This window comes from Chamaea fasciata, unplaced genomic scaffold (assembly GCF_029207755.1).
Source record: "Chamaea fasciata isolate MVZ Bird 193981 ecotype frontalis unplaced genomic scaffold, bChaFas1.0.hap1 SCAF_9, whole genome shotgun sequence".
Taxonomy (NCBI): domain Eukaryota; kingdom Metazoa; phylum Chordata; class Aves; order Passeriformes; family Sylviidae; genus Chamaea; species Chamaea fasciata.
Genome location: NW_027094094.1, coordinates 10,016,229 through 10,034,158, shown reverse-complemented (window position 1 = coordinate 10,034,158; position 17,930 = coordinate 10,016,229). Strand labels below are relative to the sequence as shown.

At 45.7% G+C, this 17,930-nt stretch overlaps 1 protein-coding gene across 2 annotated transcripts in view; it reads left to right on the top strand.

Annotated features, from left to right (window-relative positions):
- The window catches only part of MXI1 (MAX interactor 1, dimerization protein), a 53,634-nt gene extending 36,014 nt beyond the window's left edge, over nt 1-17,620 (top strand). For both annotated transcript variants that reach the window (XM_066190950.1, XM_066190951.1), the window contains exons 4-6: nt 13,080-13,194; nt 14,393-14,564; nt 15,728-17,620. In XM_066190950.1, the coding sequence (XP_066047047.1) occupies nt 13,080-13,194; nt 14,393-14,564; nt 15,728-15,891 (451 nt within the window). In that variant the 3' untranslated portion in view covers nt 15,892-17,620. The remainder of the gene's footprint in view (nt 1-13,079; nt 13,195-14,392; nt 14,565-15,727) is intronic.
- The last annotated feature ends 310 nt before the right edge of the window (nt 17,621-17,930 follow it).

Below are 17,930 nucleotides of genomic sequence, written 5' to 3'. Positions count from 1 at the left end.
CAGGAAGTTCTGGGCAGTGTGTCCTCCTCATTTTCTTCTCAGGAGAGACTTCACTTCAGGAGTGTACTGCTCAAAGACACAACCTGCTGAACACTTGGGTAATTCATTCTAATTTCACATGGTAAAGCCCAGCCCTTAGATGGGAATTGTTCTGCTCCTTCTGGAAACTCAGTGAAATTGTTGAAATGAGTCATTCTAAAAGGAGAAGCAGTGCAGCAGGTTTATTGTAGAAATCAGAGGCTAAAACAGAGGTTGCTTTGTATCTCCCATGTCTTTTATTTCCACCTATATGGCCTTGTTCCCTGGGGTGGGTTGAGTTGTGGGTTGCCCGGTGAGGTTTTGCCCAGCTGTGTGGGAATCTTCCAAACAGCTTGGAAAATACCACTCATTAGCTACACTGGTAATGTCAGGAGGCCAAGCGTGGGGCGAGTCCGCGCGTTTGCCCAGATGCACGGTTACGTGCAGCACACACAAAGAGCTTGCAGTTAAAACCTACTGCCCTTCTCTTTTTAACAGGGGAAGACAGCCCCAGCTGTGTATACAGCTTGGTGTTTCCCTTTGATCTGTGTTTGTTTCCAGTGTTTCTCATAGAGTGGATCCTGGCGCTCCTCAGAGCTGTCTGCCCTTGTCCAAGTCTGCAGCTGTTTAAGTGGAATGCGTGCTAGGGTGCAGCCGGTTTCAGCAGTTTGGGTGGGGGGTTCCTCTTCCCTGCAATCCCTCCTGTTGTTTGCTTTGCTCCTGGTCTTTCCTTGCCAATGTGCACGGCAGGGAGCTGTCTCATTCTGCTAATGGAAACAGTGCCTTGCAGATGCCTCAAGACACACCCTTTTACTTTGCCAGCCTGCTCCCACACGCGTGGCACTAATGCCCTTTGCCAGCTGCAGCTGCCACTCTGGAGAAGATCTTCTACTCTGTCACCCAGGTCAAACCTCAGAGAGGTTTCCAGAGACTCAGCACACTACCCCTGCAGCTGACTCAGGCCCTGTACCTGAAGGAGAGCAAGAAACTGTATTCTTCATGTTTCTGTGGTTTCTGAAGTTTTCTGAAGCTGTCAGGGATGGGAACTGAGAGGGGCCTGCAGCGCTCATTTGCTGCTCTCATCCCAAGGCAGGATAGCTCCATCTTTTGTCTTTTAAAATAATTTTTCTTTCCAAAATAAGCCATGAACCTTTCAGTGTCTGGTTTGTTCCAAGTGGGGTCCTAACCCTTTTCCTGCTGGGAAAATAAAGGGTCAACAAGCACAAGGCAGCTAATCCTCCTACAAATGTTAGTTCACTCAACTACAGCTGTTCTTGGTTTGGGGGAATCAAATTTGTATCCATTTGTGGCATTGAAGACCCAGACAGGGGTCATAATGGTCTTCTCCAGCGGATCAAAAGTTCACTAGGTAGAGCGTCCTGTGCTAAACATAATGATTTTTGGGCCCTATTGAAAGCACTAGAAGTTTTGTAGTTGAGCCGAAGCAAATGGAGCGGTTTGCCTGTGTTACAGATACATTTTGTCTTGCTTCCAGCTCAGGGAAGTTGTTTCCAAGTAGCCAGGTCCATGCTTTTTCCTTGCTTGAGGTTTGAGCCATCTTACATGTCTTGCCCTTCACACACTCCTGCAGGAGAGAAAGAAAATATAAGAAAGGTGCCCAGTTAAAGGGAAAGGACAAGGCAGGGGGTTTGTGTTGTTCTTTCCCCCTGAAGTTTATATTGTTTTAATTTTCTAGGAAATTAACTCGGCTCCTCTTTGGAAGAACTGTATGGAGAAGGAGTTTGTATTAGCACATCACACCAGCTAAACAGGGGCAAGGTGTGTTTCCACTCTCTCTGATGCCTCCTTTCAAAAACTCATTTTTTTCTTTGGTACTTCTGTATGTGTGAGATCAGGACATGGCTCACCTGCTGTCAGTGTGCTGGGAGCTATGCTCTGTTCAGGTTCCCCTCCTGAGTAATATGTATAGGTAACTTGAGTTAAAACCATTTGTCACTTAATGTTAGCAAACTCCTAGCCTCTTAAAATACAGTATTGCTGGTTTTTCTGTGCAAAAATCTATATCCAGTAGAAAAAATCCTGCTAGGGTCTCTTAAGTTCTCCTTCCTACTGCTTTTTTTCCAAACATACATCTAAGAATGACCTTGGCTGGTAATTCATTTTCCCTGGAAAGTTTGAGGTTAAATTTAAAATAATTTTACAAGGTGAAATTACATGCACTGCTTCCCTTGTTCCAGATGTATGCCCTCTATACCTGAAAGGTACAGTAGATATTTGATGACTCCTTAAATCTTTCTGACAGTGTGAAGAGATATTAGATGAAGAGCACATGCTTTCCTTCTGGCATAAAAGATTTTGTGTAAACAAGTATGTCAAATGGTCACATTCTTAGAATATATTTTCATTAGGAATTTTCTTCCATGAGGTAAGCTTCAGAAAATAAATGTATGTGATGGAAAAATCCTTAGTAGCTATAACTTACCTGTGTAATTTTTTAGATTATGTTAATGACAATAATAACTTCTAGTACCAGATCAGAATCTATTCTTGATATTGACAAATTTCCCACTCATGATTTTAAAACCAGGAAATATGTTTTCCCAAATAAGAAGTTAATAGCATCCTTTACTCTTTCTGTGATGTACAGATGTCTGTCGTATCAAGCAAATGCTTGCTTCTTTCAGCTGGTTAATGAAAGTACAAGTTTGAAACCTGACTGTATTTGGAAGGCACCAAAGTCCAAGGTCTCTTTCAGTAGTATTGCAAAGAAACAGAGGCTTTGAGGTACTGTGTGTGCTTTCACTGCTATGACACCCTGTGGACCAGGGGTAGCTTTTCCACTGTAGACAGGAGACCAGTCCCTGGCTGTTCTCCAGCTGCCTGCTGGGAATCTGTCTACTGCCTCGAGTTCTGCCAGGCTCAAGTGCAGGCATGGGTCTTCCAGGGTCTCTGCAGATCCTTGCTAATTCATCTGTTTTCTGGTGTGCACCATCTTTGATTTCTTCTGGAGAGGCGGGAAGGGCCTGGTGGCAGTAGATCTGAGCACGAGAACTTTCCCATTGCCTGGCAGTTTTAGAGGCCATTAAGGATTATGGAGTGAGAGCATCCCTGCTTCTCAGTGTCTGACTTCAGAAGCCTTGCAGGAGCCCAAAATACCTCTTCCTTTCAAAGGCATGGTGCTTAGCCAGGAAACCTCTGAACAGAATAATCAAGAAAAGCTGGAGAGTTTGGAAAATCTTGGCTATCTTTGCCGGTGACCTAATTCTAGCAGTAAAGCTGAAAATCCGTAGGTTGCAGCAAAGCAGGTTAGTGCCTCCTCTGCAAGGAGGCAGGTTTCTGATGAATGGCACAGCTGCTTTGCAGGCATGTTGGCAGCATGCAGGAGGACACTGCACTGACTTGGCGGCCGTGAGCACACTGTGTATCCCTAGAAGGATAATTACAATGGTATTAGTGAGAACCAGGGCACAGGACACCGCTGGCTATTTAAAGAGCAGGTCTATTTTTAACCACCTTTGAACAAAGATGGAGTTTTTATTAGACTGGGCTTTATAATTAACCAGCCTGGGTTGCATGTTGATGTTTACAGCTTACTTTGCATGTTCCCTGATAGTCAAATGCAGGATTGTAACCATATCTTATGGCCAGGGCAGGAAATTGCAATACCTGCATGCTTGGCAGCACATTGAAAAGTTGGTGACTAATGATCTTGTATAGGAGGTACCTACATGTGGCTGTACCAGCGGCACCTGGGCTGTGTTTTTAAGTCAGAAGGAGAACATGATACAGAGCATTTGTGGCCTGTGGTGGCTGTTGGGTTTAGCATGTTGTTGTGAGCACAGCTCAGCCTGAAAGGGGTTTAGCTGGTAACATTGTCTTTTATGCTGCAGTAAAATATAGTTAATTATATTCACCAGGGATTAAAATATTTTCTGACTAATGTCCAAGGTGGATAATAGGAGATCCTCAATATATAAATTCAGGGGGAAGTCTGCTCCAGAGCATCTGTTGCTATTTGACATCTCTTAATAACTGTCCAAACTTCTTGCAAGGAATGGCACAGAGGAGCTGGAAGTAGCAAAGAGAAAGTGTCGGTCGGGCACTGAGGTCAGTGTTAGATCTGTGTGAAAATGAAGGGGTGAGAGAGGATGCCAGGCATTGATTGATTCCATTCCTCTGCTGGGCAGATGGCCACCTATGCTGCTCTCGTCACCTTCTCATTGTGGAGCCCAGGTTACTGCATTTGATCTCTTTCTACTGAGTTGAAGCAGCCCTGTCTCAGCGGTGCCTCTGAAGATCAAAGGGGTTATGAAAGGATGAGCAGTCATGTTACTGAACAACTGTGAGTTCATTCTGGAGGAGGCACCTTCCAAAATGACATAATTTTTCTTACTTAGAGCATCAGTATTCAAAAGTTTTTGACATTGCCTTCTCTAGTTTTGGAAGTCAGGAGATTACAGGTAGTCTCTTTTTTTTTTGAAATTGTTTTATTCATTTAAATGAAGCTTCTGTCTTCTAGCCCTTTACTTCAAAGAAGAAAACCTGAAGATATGCAACAAATAGGACCCAAAGGCCCAGAAATTAGTCCCAGTTATATCACTTCAGCTTCAGAATCATAGTGTTGCTTTAGTATAATTATTTGGGATCTACTTGATTTAGGAATTTTGGGTGCATTCATGGGAACCTGTTTCCATGTCTGTGCATTTAGCAACTGTATATTTGTTCCAAAGAGTTTCTAATCCAGGAGATACTCAGAAACGAGGACAGAAACAAAGCCCAGACAGGCTGAAGGATGGCAGCTAGTGATAGCAGAGCAGAGCAAACAGTGCTGTCAGAGAAGAGAGTGAAAAGGAAGGTAATAGAGACTCAGTGTAAGATGAGAGCAGTCCTACTCCCTGAAGTGCTCTCTGAGTCCCAAGTTTTCAGAAATGCCCTGTTCACAGCTGTGTCCTCAGTGCTGTGGCTTTGAATCCTGGAAGTGGATGCTCTCTCTCGTGTCCACATAACTCAAAGTGTACGTGGGCTAACCCGTGCGCCCACTGAACAATGTGATTTGCATTTAACATCTGCACAGTGTGAACAGACTGATCAGCCACTGGGAGATACAGCTAAAACCATCATACTGCAGCCCAAGAGACCTCTGTCCTGCAGGAAATCCAGATCTTTCAGCCAGATCCCCCATAGTTCACCAACGGATTGGAGGCTGCCTGATTTCACATCCCTCCATCCCTCTTTGAAAACCGTGAAGTAATTAATTTGCCTTCAAAATCGTAACATAATTAGGAAAGCCTCTCAGAAATATTCAGTTTTATACCCAGAAGTATCCCAGGAAACACAGAGATTTTGACAGCTGTGTGATGCAGGGAGAGGTGGAGAGAGCATGTCTGTCTCCAGCCTGCTGTAGTAGACTAGAAAGATCTATGTTGGAATGGACCAGTGGTAGCAACACATCACTTGGCACAAGGTCTGTTGGCCTTGCAGCTTCTGTTTACCAAGAACCTGAAGCTCTTCTGAAGTTGGCATCAGTGATGAGTCTTCCCATCTAGAAGAGTTGGGGGTAGAAGTAATTTCTGTGTAAGGTGCACTTGGCCATATGCTCACAATGCAGTGTAAGGCCCACAGGGCTCAGGGACAGTCAGGGTTTGTAGCATGGACCCTTTCAAAGTGTACAGTGGAGAGTGTGGGCAGTACATTTTCAGGTAAAACCCTTGCTTTGTGCTTACCTTAAGGCTTGTGACTTCTGTTGCAGATGGGGAGAAGGGTTTGTGTGCCCCAAAACTGTCCATTTTTTCCTGAGTATTTCAGTTGCTTGGTAAGATGCTCCCTTTCCCAGGGTACCTGGTTTTGGTTTTGTCACTGAGGTGGCCTTTGGACAAAACCCTGCAGTTTTGAAGTACATCAGTACATTGGTGTTTGTATTTTGTTTCCACTTACGGGCTTGAATCATGACTCTGCTTTTGTATGCACTGTGCCACCCCTTATCTGCCTGGTACGTGGCTTGTCACCAGGCAGAGGTGCAGTGATTTGTGCGACTTTGAAAAACTGCATTGCCTTGGGGTTGGGGTTTTTTATTATTTCTATTATTGTTCTTAGCGTTGTTGGGTCACAGATCTCATCATTTGCGGTTTGTTTTTCCTTTGCCCTTGATTTGAGAATACAGCTGGATGAATGTTCATCTCTAACTTTTGCAGACAGACCTGACATGGTTAAGATGAGGCTGAAAATGTTGCTTGTAGAACTTTTTTGTTCCTTTAAATTCCTGTTCATGGTATGTTGTCAGGTCTTTTCATTGTTCATCTTAAATTTTCTTTTCTTTGTTTATTTTAAATGGTAGATCTTTATGTCTAAAAATTTAAATATATGAAGGATTTTTTTTTTCTCGAGTAATTTTCATGGCACATTTTACTAGCATTTGGAATACAAATACTCTTACATGCCAGGAAGCCATCGTTAGAAATTGACTGGAAACAGGGTCAGATGAGCAAGTATCCTCTTCCAGCTGGGAGCAAACGCATGAAAATAATCACGAGGAGAGACCTGATTTAAAATCCAAAAGCACGGCTTGTCGTGGGTGATTTCACAGCTCAGGTGGAGAGTGTTAACTTTTAGCCGCGTATTTGTGAGCCAGATTTCCTTCTGAAACATGTGTCTGCGGTGCCCCGTGGAATCAGGGTGAGCGGGTGTGTTTATTGCAGGCTGGCCGGGCGCCACCGCCGCGTTCTTGCGTGGCCGGAGGGCTGGCAGCAGTTGCATAACGCGCTGCAGCACCGGCAGCGGGGGCTCTGCCCGATCCTGCCTCCTCCAGCCCGCAGCCAGGTGCCTGGAAAAACCTCTTTCCTCACTGGAGATAAGTGCTCAGTAAAGCAGGGAGCAGATTCCTCGCTGAGAGGGCTGGGGGTCAGGGGCAAGAGTAAGGAGAAAACATCAAGTCGTATGATGGCTGTTGGAGTTAAGCAGCCTCTGACCTGTGAATTGCTTTTAGAAGGAAGCCGTATTTTCCCTGCCCTGTGGTTTTTGCATGTGTTTCTCATTACTTTTATCTGAAAATCATTCTCGTACAGTGAATTATTGATGTGGGGTCACATGCGTTTCTCCAGGAATTGCTTTCTTTAACCAGTGATCCCTCCTGAATTTTTTAGGCAATCTGTTAGGCCCTGAAATCCAAACAAAGTTGGTGGTTTCTAATTTCAGGGTTAAATTAGATTCGACTTTGAAAGGGCTTTGAGGGAAGAGGAGACATATCATAATGTCCTTCTACATGTTAGGATCCTCCTTCTTCTGGTTCTTTCGGTGCTTCTTTTCATTTGGTTCTATTTTTTTAATATCTCACAGAGATCAAGTGTCTGATTTAGCCTCAGTGGAACTTGAGCGTATTTCTAATGTTGAGCACATGCTTAAATCCACTGTTGAATTCAAGCCCTATAGACCTGGAGGCATAAGTACAAAAATATCTGGGAAATGCTTTTCTTTTCCCTCAGATGCTCCCTTCTTTCAACATACAAAATTAAGAATTCAGCATTTTGAACTGCCGCTGGAGGCGACTTGGTCATTTCCTGCTGGGAGGGACGCTTGATCTTTTAAAGATGGGAAGAGAGTTTGTGTGTGTGTGTGTGTGTGTGTGCGCGCGTGTGCGCGTGTCTGTGTGTGTGTGTTTTGCAGATGTTCAGGCCTTGATTCAGCAAAGTCTCTCAGCAGTGTCTGATGGGGAGATAGTGCTGAGTCTGGTAAACCTGCTGCTCCAGAGCTGAGTGTGCGCACATTTGCCTGACTCCTCAACAGAGAAAGTTTCTTTTCTCAGTTTCCATCCCTTCTGCCCATGGTGGAAGCTGGCAAGAACCCTGCACAAATCCCAAACCACTTCTGGCAAAGAAGCTGCTGTCTCTCTGGCGCTGTTAACATGCAGGGATGGCTCGTGTCTGCAGCCGTTTCTGCAGCATTGACCAGAGGAGGATGGAGCAGGCGGTGGGGGTCACCTGCTTGTCAGGGGGTGCACAGGGGCTTGGCTGAGCCCACCAGGACCCAGGGAGGGAAACTGCCAGTGGCCTTACAGCCCTGGGCTGGCCCTTCCAGGTACCCCATCTGGCACTGTTATGGGGGTAGGTTTCCAGCCCCTGTGTAGCCACTTTGTGACCAGCAGACACAAGGCTTGGAGCTGCCAGCACAGGTCCCTCAGCTCTCGGGGGACTTCCCGGGCAGGGAGGAAGCTGGTGGCTTTGTGCCCAGCTTGCTATGGTGCAGAGTGTTGTGCTAGGTTGATTCCTACCCAAACTCCTCAAAAATAGATTCAGAGGTGTGGGGGAGGAAACAGAGACTTTTTTTTTTTTGCACCCACACCTTTTTCTGCAGTGCAGTTTTGATTCAGGCAAAAGAGAGCCCAGTTCCTGCAGTGGGATTTGCATGTGTGTTGTACACTGAGACAGCTGAAGCTATGAGCAAAAAGCACGCATAAATAAAGGCTTCCTCCCTGTGCTTTATATAATCAGAGTGGGTGATGTCATTGGGAGCTGGAGAGGAGAGCAGGCTGTGAAATTACAGCCCTCTGCAGCCAGGCAGAGCCAAGTGCAAGGGGGGGCTGCACAGAGCAAGAGCCATGCTCTCCTCTGATACAGGCTCAGGACGGAGGACCTTGGAGGGGAGCTGCGGGGTAGAAGTAGATAATCCAGATACAGTCAGATAATCCAAATACAGTCAGAAGCTCTTGCACAGGCACACAGGAAAAGCAGGGAGAACAGCCAGTGCCCAGCGAGCAGCACTGGGGCTGCCATTTCAAGGGCCAGCACTCCCTTCCTCCACCTGCAGCTGTCCACAGCCTGTGGATCTGCTGGCAAGCCTATGGGGCTGCTGGGCTTTCTCATCCTTCTTCTGCTTCAGTCTCCTGGCCCATTGCAGCTCCTGGCAGAGTAGAGAGGGCATCCTTGCCCTGCTTGCCCTCCACATCCCAGAGGAACTTGCTTCTAGTCTCCTCCTGGCCTCACACAGAGGAGGAAGCACAAGCACCAGAAGGGCTCTGTCCTCTCCGGAGTGGCCAGGTGAAACAAGATAAATGGTGATCCTCAGCTCTTTGGTACAGGGCTTGTGTTTAGCTCTGGGTTTCTGAAACTTCTCAGGTGTTTTGCTCCTTTTTTGGCCATCCCAGTGCCCCCAACATGGAAATCTCAAACAGGAGTTTTCCCTCTGATTAAGCTTAGCAGGAAGAGGGGACCAGTCTGATCCCGTGGGAAAGTAGAGAGCCCCCTTCTTTCAAGTCCTTCACCGATCTCTCTTTCAACACATCAGGCAGTTACAATGTGCTCAGGATGCTGCTGCAAGAACCTGATTTTTTCCCACTTTGGCAGGAGGAAGGGCTCCAGCTTCTCCCATCTCCCCTGCAGCTAGCATGCAAAAGCTTCAGCCTCTGCTGAAACTGTAATTCTCCTTCTGTCATTTTCTGTCTTCCTCAGAATCAAGAGAGCAAGAGGCAGCAGCCCTTCGCACCAAGCCTGCCTTGTTTCTCTGTTATATAACAATATGGGCTTTTAGACTTGTTTTTCTAGATATTGGCAGATGCGTCAAATATTGGCATAATCCTGTGGTTTGCATGGAAAGCCGTCTGGCTCTGTCTGGAGGCTGCACAATGCTGGTATTTTCATTGAAAACAAGAGCCTGCAGCATTGTCAAAGCCACGTTGCAACAGAGTCCAGGTTAACAAGGGGAAAAGACATTCGCATCATGGCCTGACCTGTGGAATTACAGCTGCCCAGGGGCAGCTCCAGGACTTGATAAGAAAGATTAATGGCTTTGCGATTGCTTTCTCTCTGAAATGGTCTTTCAGTGAAGTCTTCTATGGTGGTTTTCAAAGAATCACAAAATCGTTTAGGTTGGAAAAGACTTTCAGGACCATCGAGTTCAACCTTTGACCGACCACCTCTTTGTCAGCTAGACCGTAGCCCTCTGTGCCACGTCCAGTCCAGTGGGCAGTGACTCCTCCCTGGGCTTTGGAGTTTTATTTCTGCTGCACCCATCAGTGTGGCAGACCTGCAGTGTGTGCTCTGCAGTTTGAGAACCCATCATGGTCCACTGGCGCTGTTGGCAGTTAAGAGAGGTCAGAGACTGTGATTGCATTAGATTTTAAAATTAAGAAGGTAAAGAAGGTATCAAATGCTGCAGAGGGGTAACAGCTGGGGAAGTTGTTCAGTTTGATCTCTCTGAAGGAAAGTAACGTGCTCACGAGACAGGACTGTTTGCAGGCTTGGCTGCTCCTTCCTATCCCAGTGTGGCTCAGCTTAGAGTGTAAAACGGGGAAAATCCAGCGGCAGCACAGAGGTAATGGCTTTGGTGAAACCCCTTCCAAACCTGCCTTCGCTCAGCCAACACGACCTTCCTCTGCAGTGTGCTTGCAGCCCAAGCTGTGTTATGTGCCATTGTGAGCTTATCAGCCCATACCACACTTGTGTCCCGGGCAGGTGGCCCCTCCTGATGCCTGGTGTGCTGGCACAGGCCATCACCCCTGCTGCAGGCCACAGCCTTTGGCCAGCAGCCAGCAGAGCCACGGGCAGGAGTGGCCTCTCTGAAAATGGTCTGCATGAGCCTGGGACAAGGAGTAATCTTCTTCACTCCACTGTGGTCCTGGGGCACAGCGGGAAGGTTTTCAAGTCTGGGGTTTTATTACATGGCTGGACTTTTGCCTGTAGCTTTCAGGTGCTTAATAGGGTTGATCTTGTTCAGTCTGCACATAACCCAGCTTTTGACGTGGCAGATCAGTGCTACCCTTTCGATTGCTGTCTCAGCAGTTCTAACCAGTGCTTGCTCCGGTCCAAAGCTGATCAGTGGTTCCAGGAATTGCAGTTTCTGGTGCAGCACCTTCCCAGTTCCTGGTAAAACACAGTGCTAAGAATCAGCCCAAAGCTCAGGCTGTAGATGGGTTGTGCAGTTCTCTCTGCATTCAGGAGTGGACTGTGATGTCTTTGCCACTGGTTAGACGTTGATTCCTCAAACTTTTTTTTCTCTGTTACACAAGTAATTCAGTTTTTCCCATGGGCTGGGAGCTGCCTCCAGGTCTGTGGTACCTGCCTTTAGCAGATGCTGTGTAGCAGTCTGCTATTAGGTGGAGCCCCCAGATCTGAGCTCTGCTCGAGCTGTGTTTTTAACTTGGGCTGATCCGTAGGTGAAGTGTGTGGCTGGAGCTGGTACTTGTGCTGTGAGGAGACACATGCTGCTCTGTTCTGCAGCTTCATGGCTGTGTTCTGACAGCTCTGACTCGGTGACTTGCCTGTGTGTCCATTCAGGAAGTCTGTGGCATCTCCAAAAATAGGTTTCAAACCCAGAATGGCTTTGACCACAAGATCCTGCTCCTCTTCATTTCTGTGCAGGAAGTCAGTGTCCAATCTCCTGAGGGATGACACGAACTGTAGTGCCAGTGTGAACCAGCAATACTTTTTCATTGCTTACTCTTTTGGTCATCTTGGGACACAGGGGAAACACCCGTAGTGGGTGCACACTCCTGACCAAGCTCTGTGTTGAAAACTGGCTTCCAGGTAGAAAAAAATCCCCCCATGTCAACCATATGGGTTTAATGACAGTGGGGTTTGCCCTAGAGCAAGCTGAGAAGTAAGAGATGAGATTGATGTGATTACTGTTCTTTCAGTCTGATTTTTGGATTATGATTTCCCTTTCCCCACCCCTGTATTTGTTAACATTTAATGGAAAACACGTTTTCTTCAAGGCTCTTGCTGGTCATATACAGCCCTGTGACTGTTATTGAGACAGAATGATGAGCCCTTCGTAAAGAGATTTATGGTAGAAACTGTGAGGAGCTCACAGCTACAGCACGGCCAGTGAACACTCCCCTGTGCTGACAGTTCATCAGCAAAACCCCTGACCCTTCCACCCTTAATCATCCTTGCTTGTCACTGACATAATTGCCTGATTACAGACTCCTCTCCCCCACCCCTTTCAAACTGGGTGCAATAGTGCATTTGAAAAACAAATGGAAATGAACTGTCCATGCTCTTTTTTTCTTTCTTTTTTTTTTCCTTCCCCTGCATTGAGATGGATCAGGCTAAGATTCAGTTTCTTTGTGCATGAACAGGAGCTGGGATAGGCTTTCAAGAGTCTTTTGCACTGGTGTTTCTTGCATGTGAATGGTAAAGCTGATGTCATTGTGTTATTGATTGGGATGACAACTTTGGACATAAATCATTAATGTCTGGGAAAGAGAGAGGGAGGGGAAAAAGGCAACCCACGCTCGATAGTTTTCCATAAATCTGCTGTTCATCCCTGCATATGTGATCCAGAGGAGGAGACAGTGGGAACAGTTTTCCCCTGCAGCCTGAGGACAGTGTGCATTGCCACTGCTGCCTAAACGATTTACCCCAGAACATGTTGCCATATTCTGCAGAAAATGGATCTTATCACCAGCGGTGCTGTTGTGCTGGAGCCTGTCTTTGTAGATGTGAGCCAAGGTCAGAAGTCTGCCCGGGGGAAGTTCTTGGGGTCTCTCATTCTCACAGACCTTGCACCCCACCAGCATTTCAGACCTGGGCCCAGGGAGGAGTAAGAGTGTAGTTCTTGGGAACTACATTCCTCTCGCTCCTTTTATTGTCACCAGGGATTGTTTCAGTGTTTTGATGGACCATTTTTTTCATTGATGATCTTAATTTCATGCAAAAAGAAGGTGTTCAGGTCAGTTCATAGCAAATGTCCCTGAGCTAGCAATGAGCAAGCATGCAGGGGGGGAAGCAGTCATTCAAAACTGCTTTCATGGAAGTTCTCAGCAAAACAGACAGCAAATAGCTCAGAGAGAGTGGAAATCCATGAGATTGTACCATTTTCCTATGTGCCTTTGCCCCTGCATAACGTTCATCCATGAGTCAGATTATCAGTTCAGACAGCAAGAAAATAAACAGTGTCTGTCAGAGGTTAGCAATAATGCAAGTATTGGTGAGCAGCTGATGTTTGAAGTGTAAATAGTTTAGTGGCAGTCTGTGCTGGTACCTGAGGGGAATCTTGTGATGCCTGGAAACAGGGAAACTTGAAAACTGCCTCGTAGGGAGGCAGAAGTGAAAGAGATGACATTCCCTTGCAGAAAGCATGGCTCTGACCCTCCTGTTCTCCCCTTGCAGCCGAGCTCACCTCCGCCTGTGTCTAGAACGCTTAAAAGTTCTGATCCCGCTCGGCCCAGACTGCACCCGGCACACCACGCTTGGGCTGCTCAACAAAGCCAAAGCACATATCAAGGTAAGAGCTGCCTTCCCCTGCTGCTTTCAGCACGGGCTGTTGGGAACTGCAATGCAATTGCTCACCCTTGCTGCCTAGAGTTACCTCTGTTGAAGGAAATGTGATGCTGTTTAAAAATAAATAAATAAATGAAAAGAGCAAGCAAGCCTTGCCCCCTTGGTTAGCCGTTTATCATTGCCACAAGCCACATTGTTGGCAGAGTCCGTAATGAACTCCTTAACTACAAAAATGATGGATTTGAAGAGCAAGGATCTTGTTCTGTATTGTGATTGTTTGTTGACAGCTGCATCTCTTTAAAGAAAAACATACCTACCGTTGAATGACTGCATTTTGATGGGAAATGCAGCTTTTTTTCTCATGTGCTAGTAAGTTTCCACTGCTGAAGCATTAGCACAAACCACAAGAGTGTGAGACAGGTTTGGCTTGCTGGAGTTCCACATGTGAACCTTCCAGCTAGCCCAGTGCTCTTCTAGCTCCACTTTTGGCAAAGTGAGATGTAAAAAGAAAATGCAGCATTGTCAGTATCTGGGTGAGGCTGAAATACTTTGTTGCAGGTCAGGATATAGAGAGGGAAGATGGGTGATGAGGGAGGAAAAGTGTTGCCAAAGGGACAGGGTTAGCCTGAAATGACTCCTCCTTATGCAATGTGCTTGTTGTAGGAAACAAAGAACAGTGCCCTGGTAGGTTTCCCAGCTGTGATCAAAGAAATCTGTAGTAGGTTATGTAAATCACTCACTGAATAAAAAAACTCTTTCTGAGAAATCCTTCTACACCATGCAGTAAGGAACACAGAGCTCCCAGGGCACGTTTTTATGTTGGAGCAGCTCTTAACCAACCCTGGAGTGGATTGGTGCGGGGGTTTGAGGCCCCTGCGTGGGCAGAGGCGGTAATGCAGCTGCTGGATCCCGGACGGAATGACCCACAAACTGCTGCAATTCACTGCGTTTCCCCTGGAGAGGCTCAGTCCTCAGAGACTCTTTGTACTAATGGGTATGATTTATCAGGGCCTGAGAGGTGGAAAGATGTGGGGAGAAGGCATTGTGCTTGGCGACTGTGAGGCAGCTTGGTTCAAGGCACTTGCAGCTCAAATCCTTCTGGGACTGGGCAGGTCTAAGCAAGGCAGGTGGCAGGGCAGTGAAGGTGGGAGGGAAGGAGAAGAGGGTAGAACTAATTATTGAGGTATATTTGATCATGTCAGAAACTTGAAGAGCTTGAGAGGAGAAGCCAACACCAGCTTGAGAACCTGGAACGAGAACAAAGATTTCTAAAGAGAAGACTGGAACAACTACAGGGTCCTCAGGAGATAGAGCGAATACGAATGGACAGCATTGGATCTACCATTTCCTCGGATCACTCGGACTCGGAGCGAGGTGGGTGTTGCTGAACCAGCATGGAATTGCCAGGACTCTGAAGTGAGAGAATGAGATTCATCTGTTTCTTATCTCTTAGCTTTCCCCCCCTTATGGCCTTGGATGTTTAGGTTGGGGATTCTGCTCACACACAGGCATATAAACACACATGCATACGGAGAGTTTAGTGTTTTGCATCAGTTCTAAGTCTGGAAGAATTGTTGTTGCTGTCAACTTGATCTGATTTCTGAGGCATTGAGAGGGATGGTAAAGTTGAGATGCTCTTTGTGATTTTTGGTTTGCTGAATCTCTTGGCAACACAAGGAGGAAAATGCAAGAAGATATTAATAAGACTGGAACCAATGTTTCACAAAACTGCCCCCCGTCCCCTCCTGCCAAATTTCCCAGAGTTCATCCCCTCAGTCAAAACTGGCTAGAGGTACCTGAATGGCTAACTGAATTAAGATTACTTCCTTTAAAAAAAAATCCCTGCAGTGGAAAGAACATTAAGCACAGTAGATGGTTTGATATTTACTGACAGACCTAGAAATGCTGCACAGTTTGGATGTGAGTCTGTAACTTAAAACAAAAGTCCTTTGGTAAATCCTTTGGAAAATTCCTGAACAATATGGGAACCAAGATACCTGGTTAATTAGATCTTTGCTTTTTAAGTCTGTCTTAAAAACAAGATTTCTGTTCCAAAATCCACTGAGCATGTGTGAGAGTAACCCAGATTCCCATGGTAATGCTTTGTAATTTTGTGTGGTCCTGGCTTTGGCTATATAGTGTCAAGCAACTAGCATGTTTAGGGTTAACTTCAGGCTCGTTTTTCTCTCTTGCACTCAATTTTATCTGTTTCTTCCTTTTTTCTAACACTGGGGTATTAGACATTCAAAGAAAGAGGTAGTGGGACAAGCTCAGTGTGTGGGGTGGCTCAGCTGTGCTGACGGTGTGGCTGCCATGTGGTAGAGTGAAACCCCTTTGCCAAATCCCTACAAAAACTCCAAGCTGGTATTAATCTTTTTATAAATCATGACCACAGCCCATCCCATTCCAGGGGGAACACTGGAAGTCTTCCTGCCTCATTCCCTGTGTTGGGGGAGTCCCAGGAGCTCACTGGCATGAAGGGGGCAGTTGGGTGTGTAGTGCTAACCTGTGTGCATTTCTCTCGTTTCCCTTTCTAGAAGAGATTGAAGTGGACGTTGAAAGCACAGAGTTCTCCCATGGAGAAGTGGACAATATCAGCACAACCAGCATCAGTGACATTGATGATCACAGCAGCTTGCAGAGTATTGGGAGTGATGAGGGTTACTCCAGCGCCAGTGTCAAGCTCTCGTTTGCTTCCTAGAACCAAGTGAGACAACAGTGCAGGGTGAATGATTTCACTGGGGTGATCAAACTGGGTCCTAGATGCCGGTATCCTCTTTCAGAATTGACATATTGACAGCTAGGCCTGGAGAGACCTGTATATAAAGCTTTTTGGGTAAAGGAAGCCTCCCCAGAAACCTGTATTTGTTCATTTGGTCATGTTACCAATCCCAATTTCTGCTGGCCAAAAGTTAGGCCAAACACTAGTCCCTTTGCAGTCAATGAAATCCATATGTTTCTGTGGGACCTGGATCTAGACCTTAGTGACGAAACACTTTGTTTTGAATTTATTTGAAATTGTTTGAAAGAGGATACTAGAGACTCATCCCTGTCTTTCTGTCATGAGATCTGAGAAATGTCAAAATTTCTTACGCTGCATTCAGGTTGAACAACCTAATTTAGGCCCTTCTGAAGAGCTTTCATGGTCCTGAAAGGACTGTATCCTACAGTTTATCACAATCTAATGCTGTCATAATCTACTAGGAAATCCAAGAAGGCTTATGTAGCCTAGGAATGACAGTGACGATAATGATTAAGGTCTCATTCTGTGCCCAGAGGGAGAGGGGCAGCGGTATTCAGGGGAGAACACCATTCAACTCAGCTTTCTGTTGGACATCATTTAAACAGTGAGTACCTCTGCAGCGTGGCTAAAGCGAGAGGTACACACCTGTAATCTACCAGCACAGGGTGGGCTGTCACACCTGGGGCTGTGCCAGCGCCAGCAGGTCCCCGGTAGATGTGTGCCCCTCGCGGGCACACGGCCAGCTGAGGCAGAACGAAACCAGCACTCGAGAGGTGACACACCAGACAGTCATGCCCAGATACTGAGCCACTATGACCTTTTTATTTGAAGCGATTTTTTGATAAACATTTGTAAATGTGTTGGGAGGGAAAACACCCCAAGTCTGATGCATCTTTTTAGAGCTTGTCCATATGAAACCTTAGATGTCTTTTATATGAATTTATGCCATGAAAAGATCTCTGTTTTGATGAAGCACTTGACCCAATGGAACGCAAAGATCCTTTTTTTGCCATGCACACAATGGGTGAAGGCTGTGCTAAGCTGGAAGAGGCCAGGTTTGGTGGGGGTTTCTTCAGTTTTCTTTTTAGAATCATTCCCTTTGCTGACTTTTGAAGTTCCAGTCCAGTAGTTAACCTAGTTAAGCTGAGCACGTCTCTCATGTTAATGTAACGTTTTGACTGCACGTCCTGTTCCCAAGGGCCTTGCCATCTTATCTGTGCAGGTGCTGTTAAGAGCTGTTATAGCGAATGTTTTCTAATTTTCTCCAAGACAAGCATTCTAACCTGCACTTTGAGGGCTTTGCTTTTTTATTTTTTTGTCTTTTTAATGGCCAGAATTATTTTGTTTTCCAAGTTTTAAAAACCTTAATAGAGTCTTCACCTATGGCATTGTTTGAAACTTTGTATATCCTTAAGTAATTTAATTACCCCTCATTACTAAGGAAAAAAAGAGGAAAAAAAATGCTTTATAAAATCCATAACTTATTGCTGATTTGAATGGGTTGTTAATTTCAGTCCTTTAGATTTTATTTTATTGTTTTAGATAGGGTGGGGTAAAAAGAGGTAAAATAAAGTAAAAAAATAAAGACAACCATATTTAGCAGTGCAGTGGAATTGTGTTTAAATGTTAGCATATGGTCCCCATTAAAGTAGCACTTTAACGCCATTAAACATTTCTGTATCCGAAATGAGTTGTGTTCTTCCATCTTGGTCATTCCTGTCACTTCAGCTGACTGCTGTTCTTCTTGTGCCCTTCGGTCCCACAGTGACATCCTGAGCCAGTCTCACGTAGACTTCTGCACTGTGATAAGTTGCCTGTGTTTAAATACTCTGATGTTTCCCCCACTCTCCAAAATGTGTCATTCCCTGTAAGAGGCACAACACACATGCTTGAGTAGAGAAATATTTTTTTCCATGGCTGTAATGAATGATTTCTCTTCAGTCTGGGTTTTTTTAAATTAATTTGCTTACAAAGTTTGCATCTGGTTGCAGTTGTTA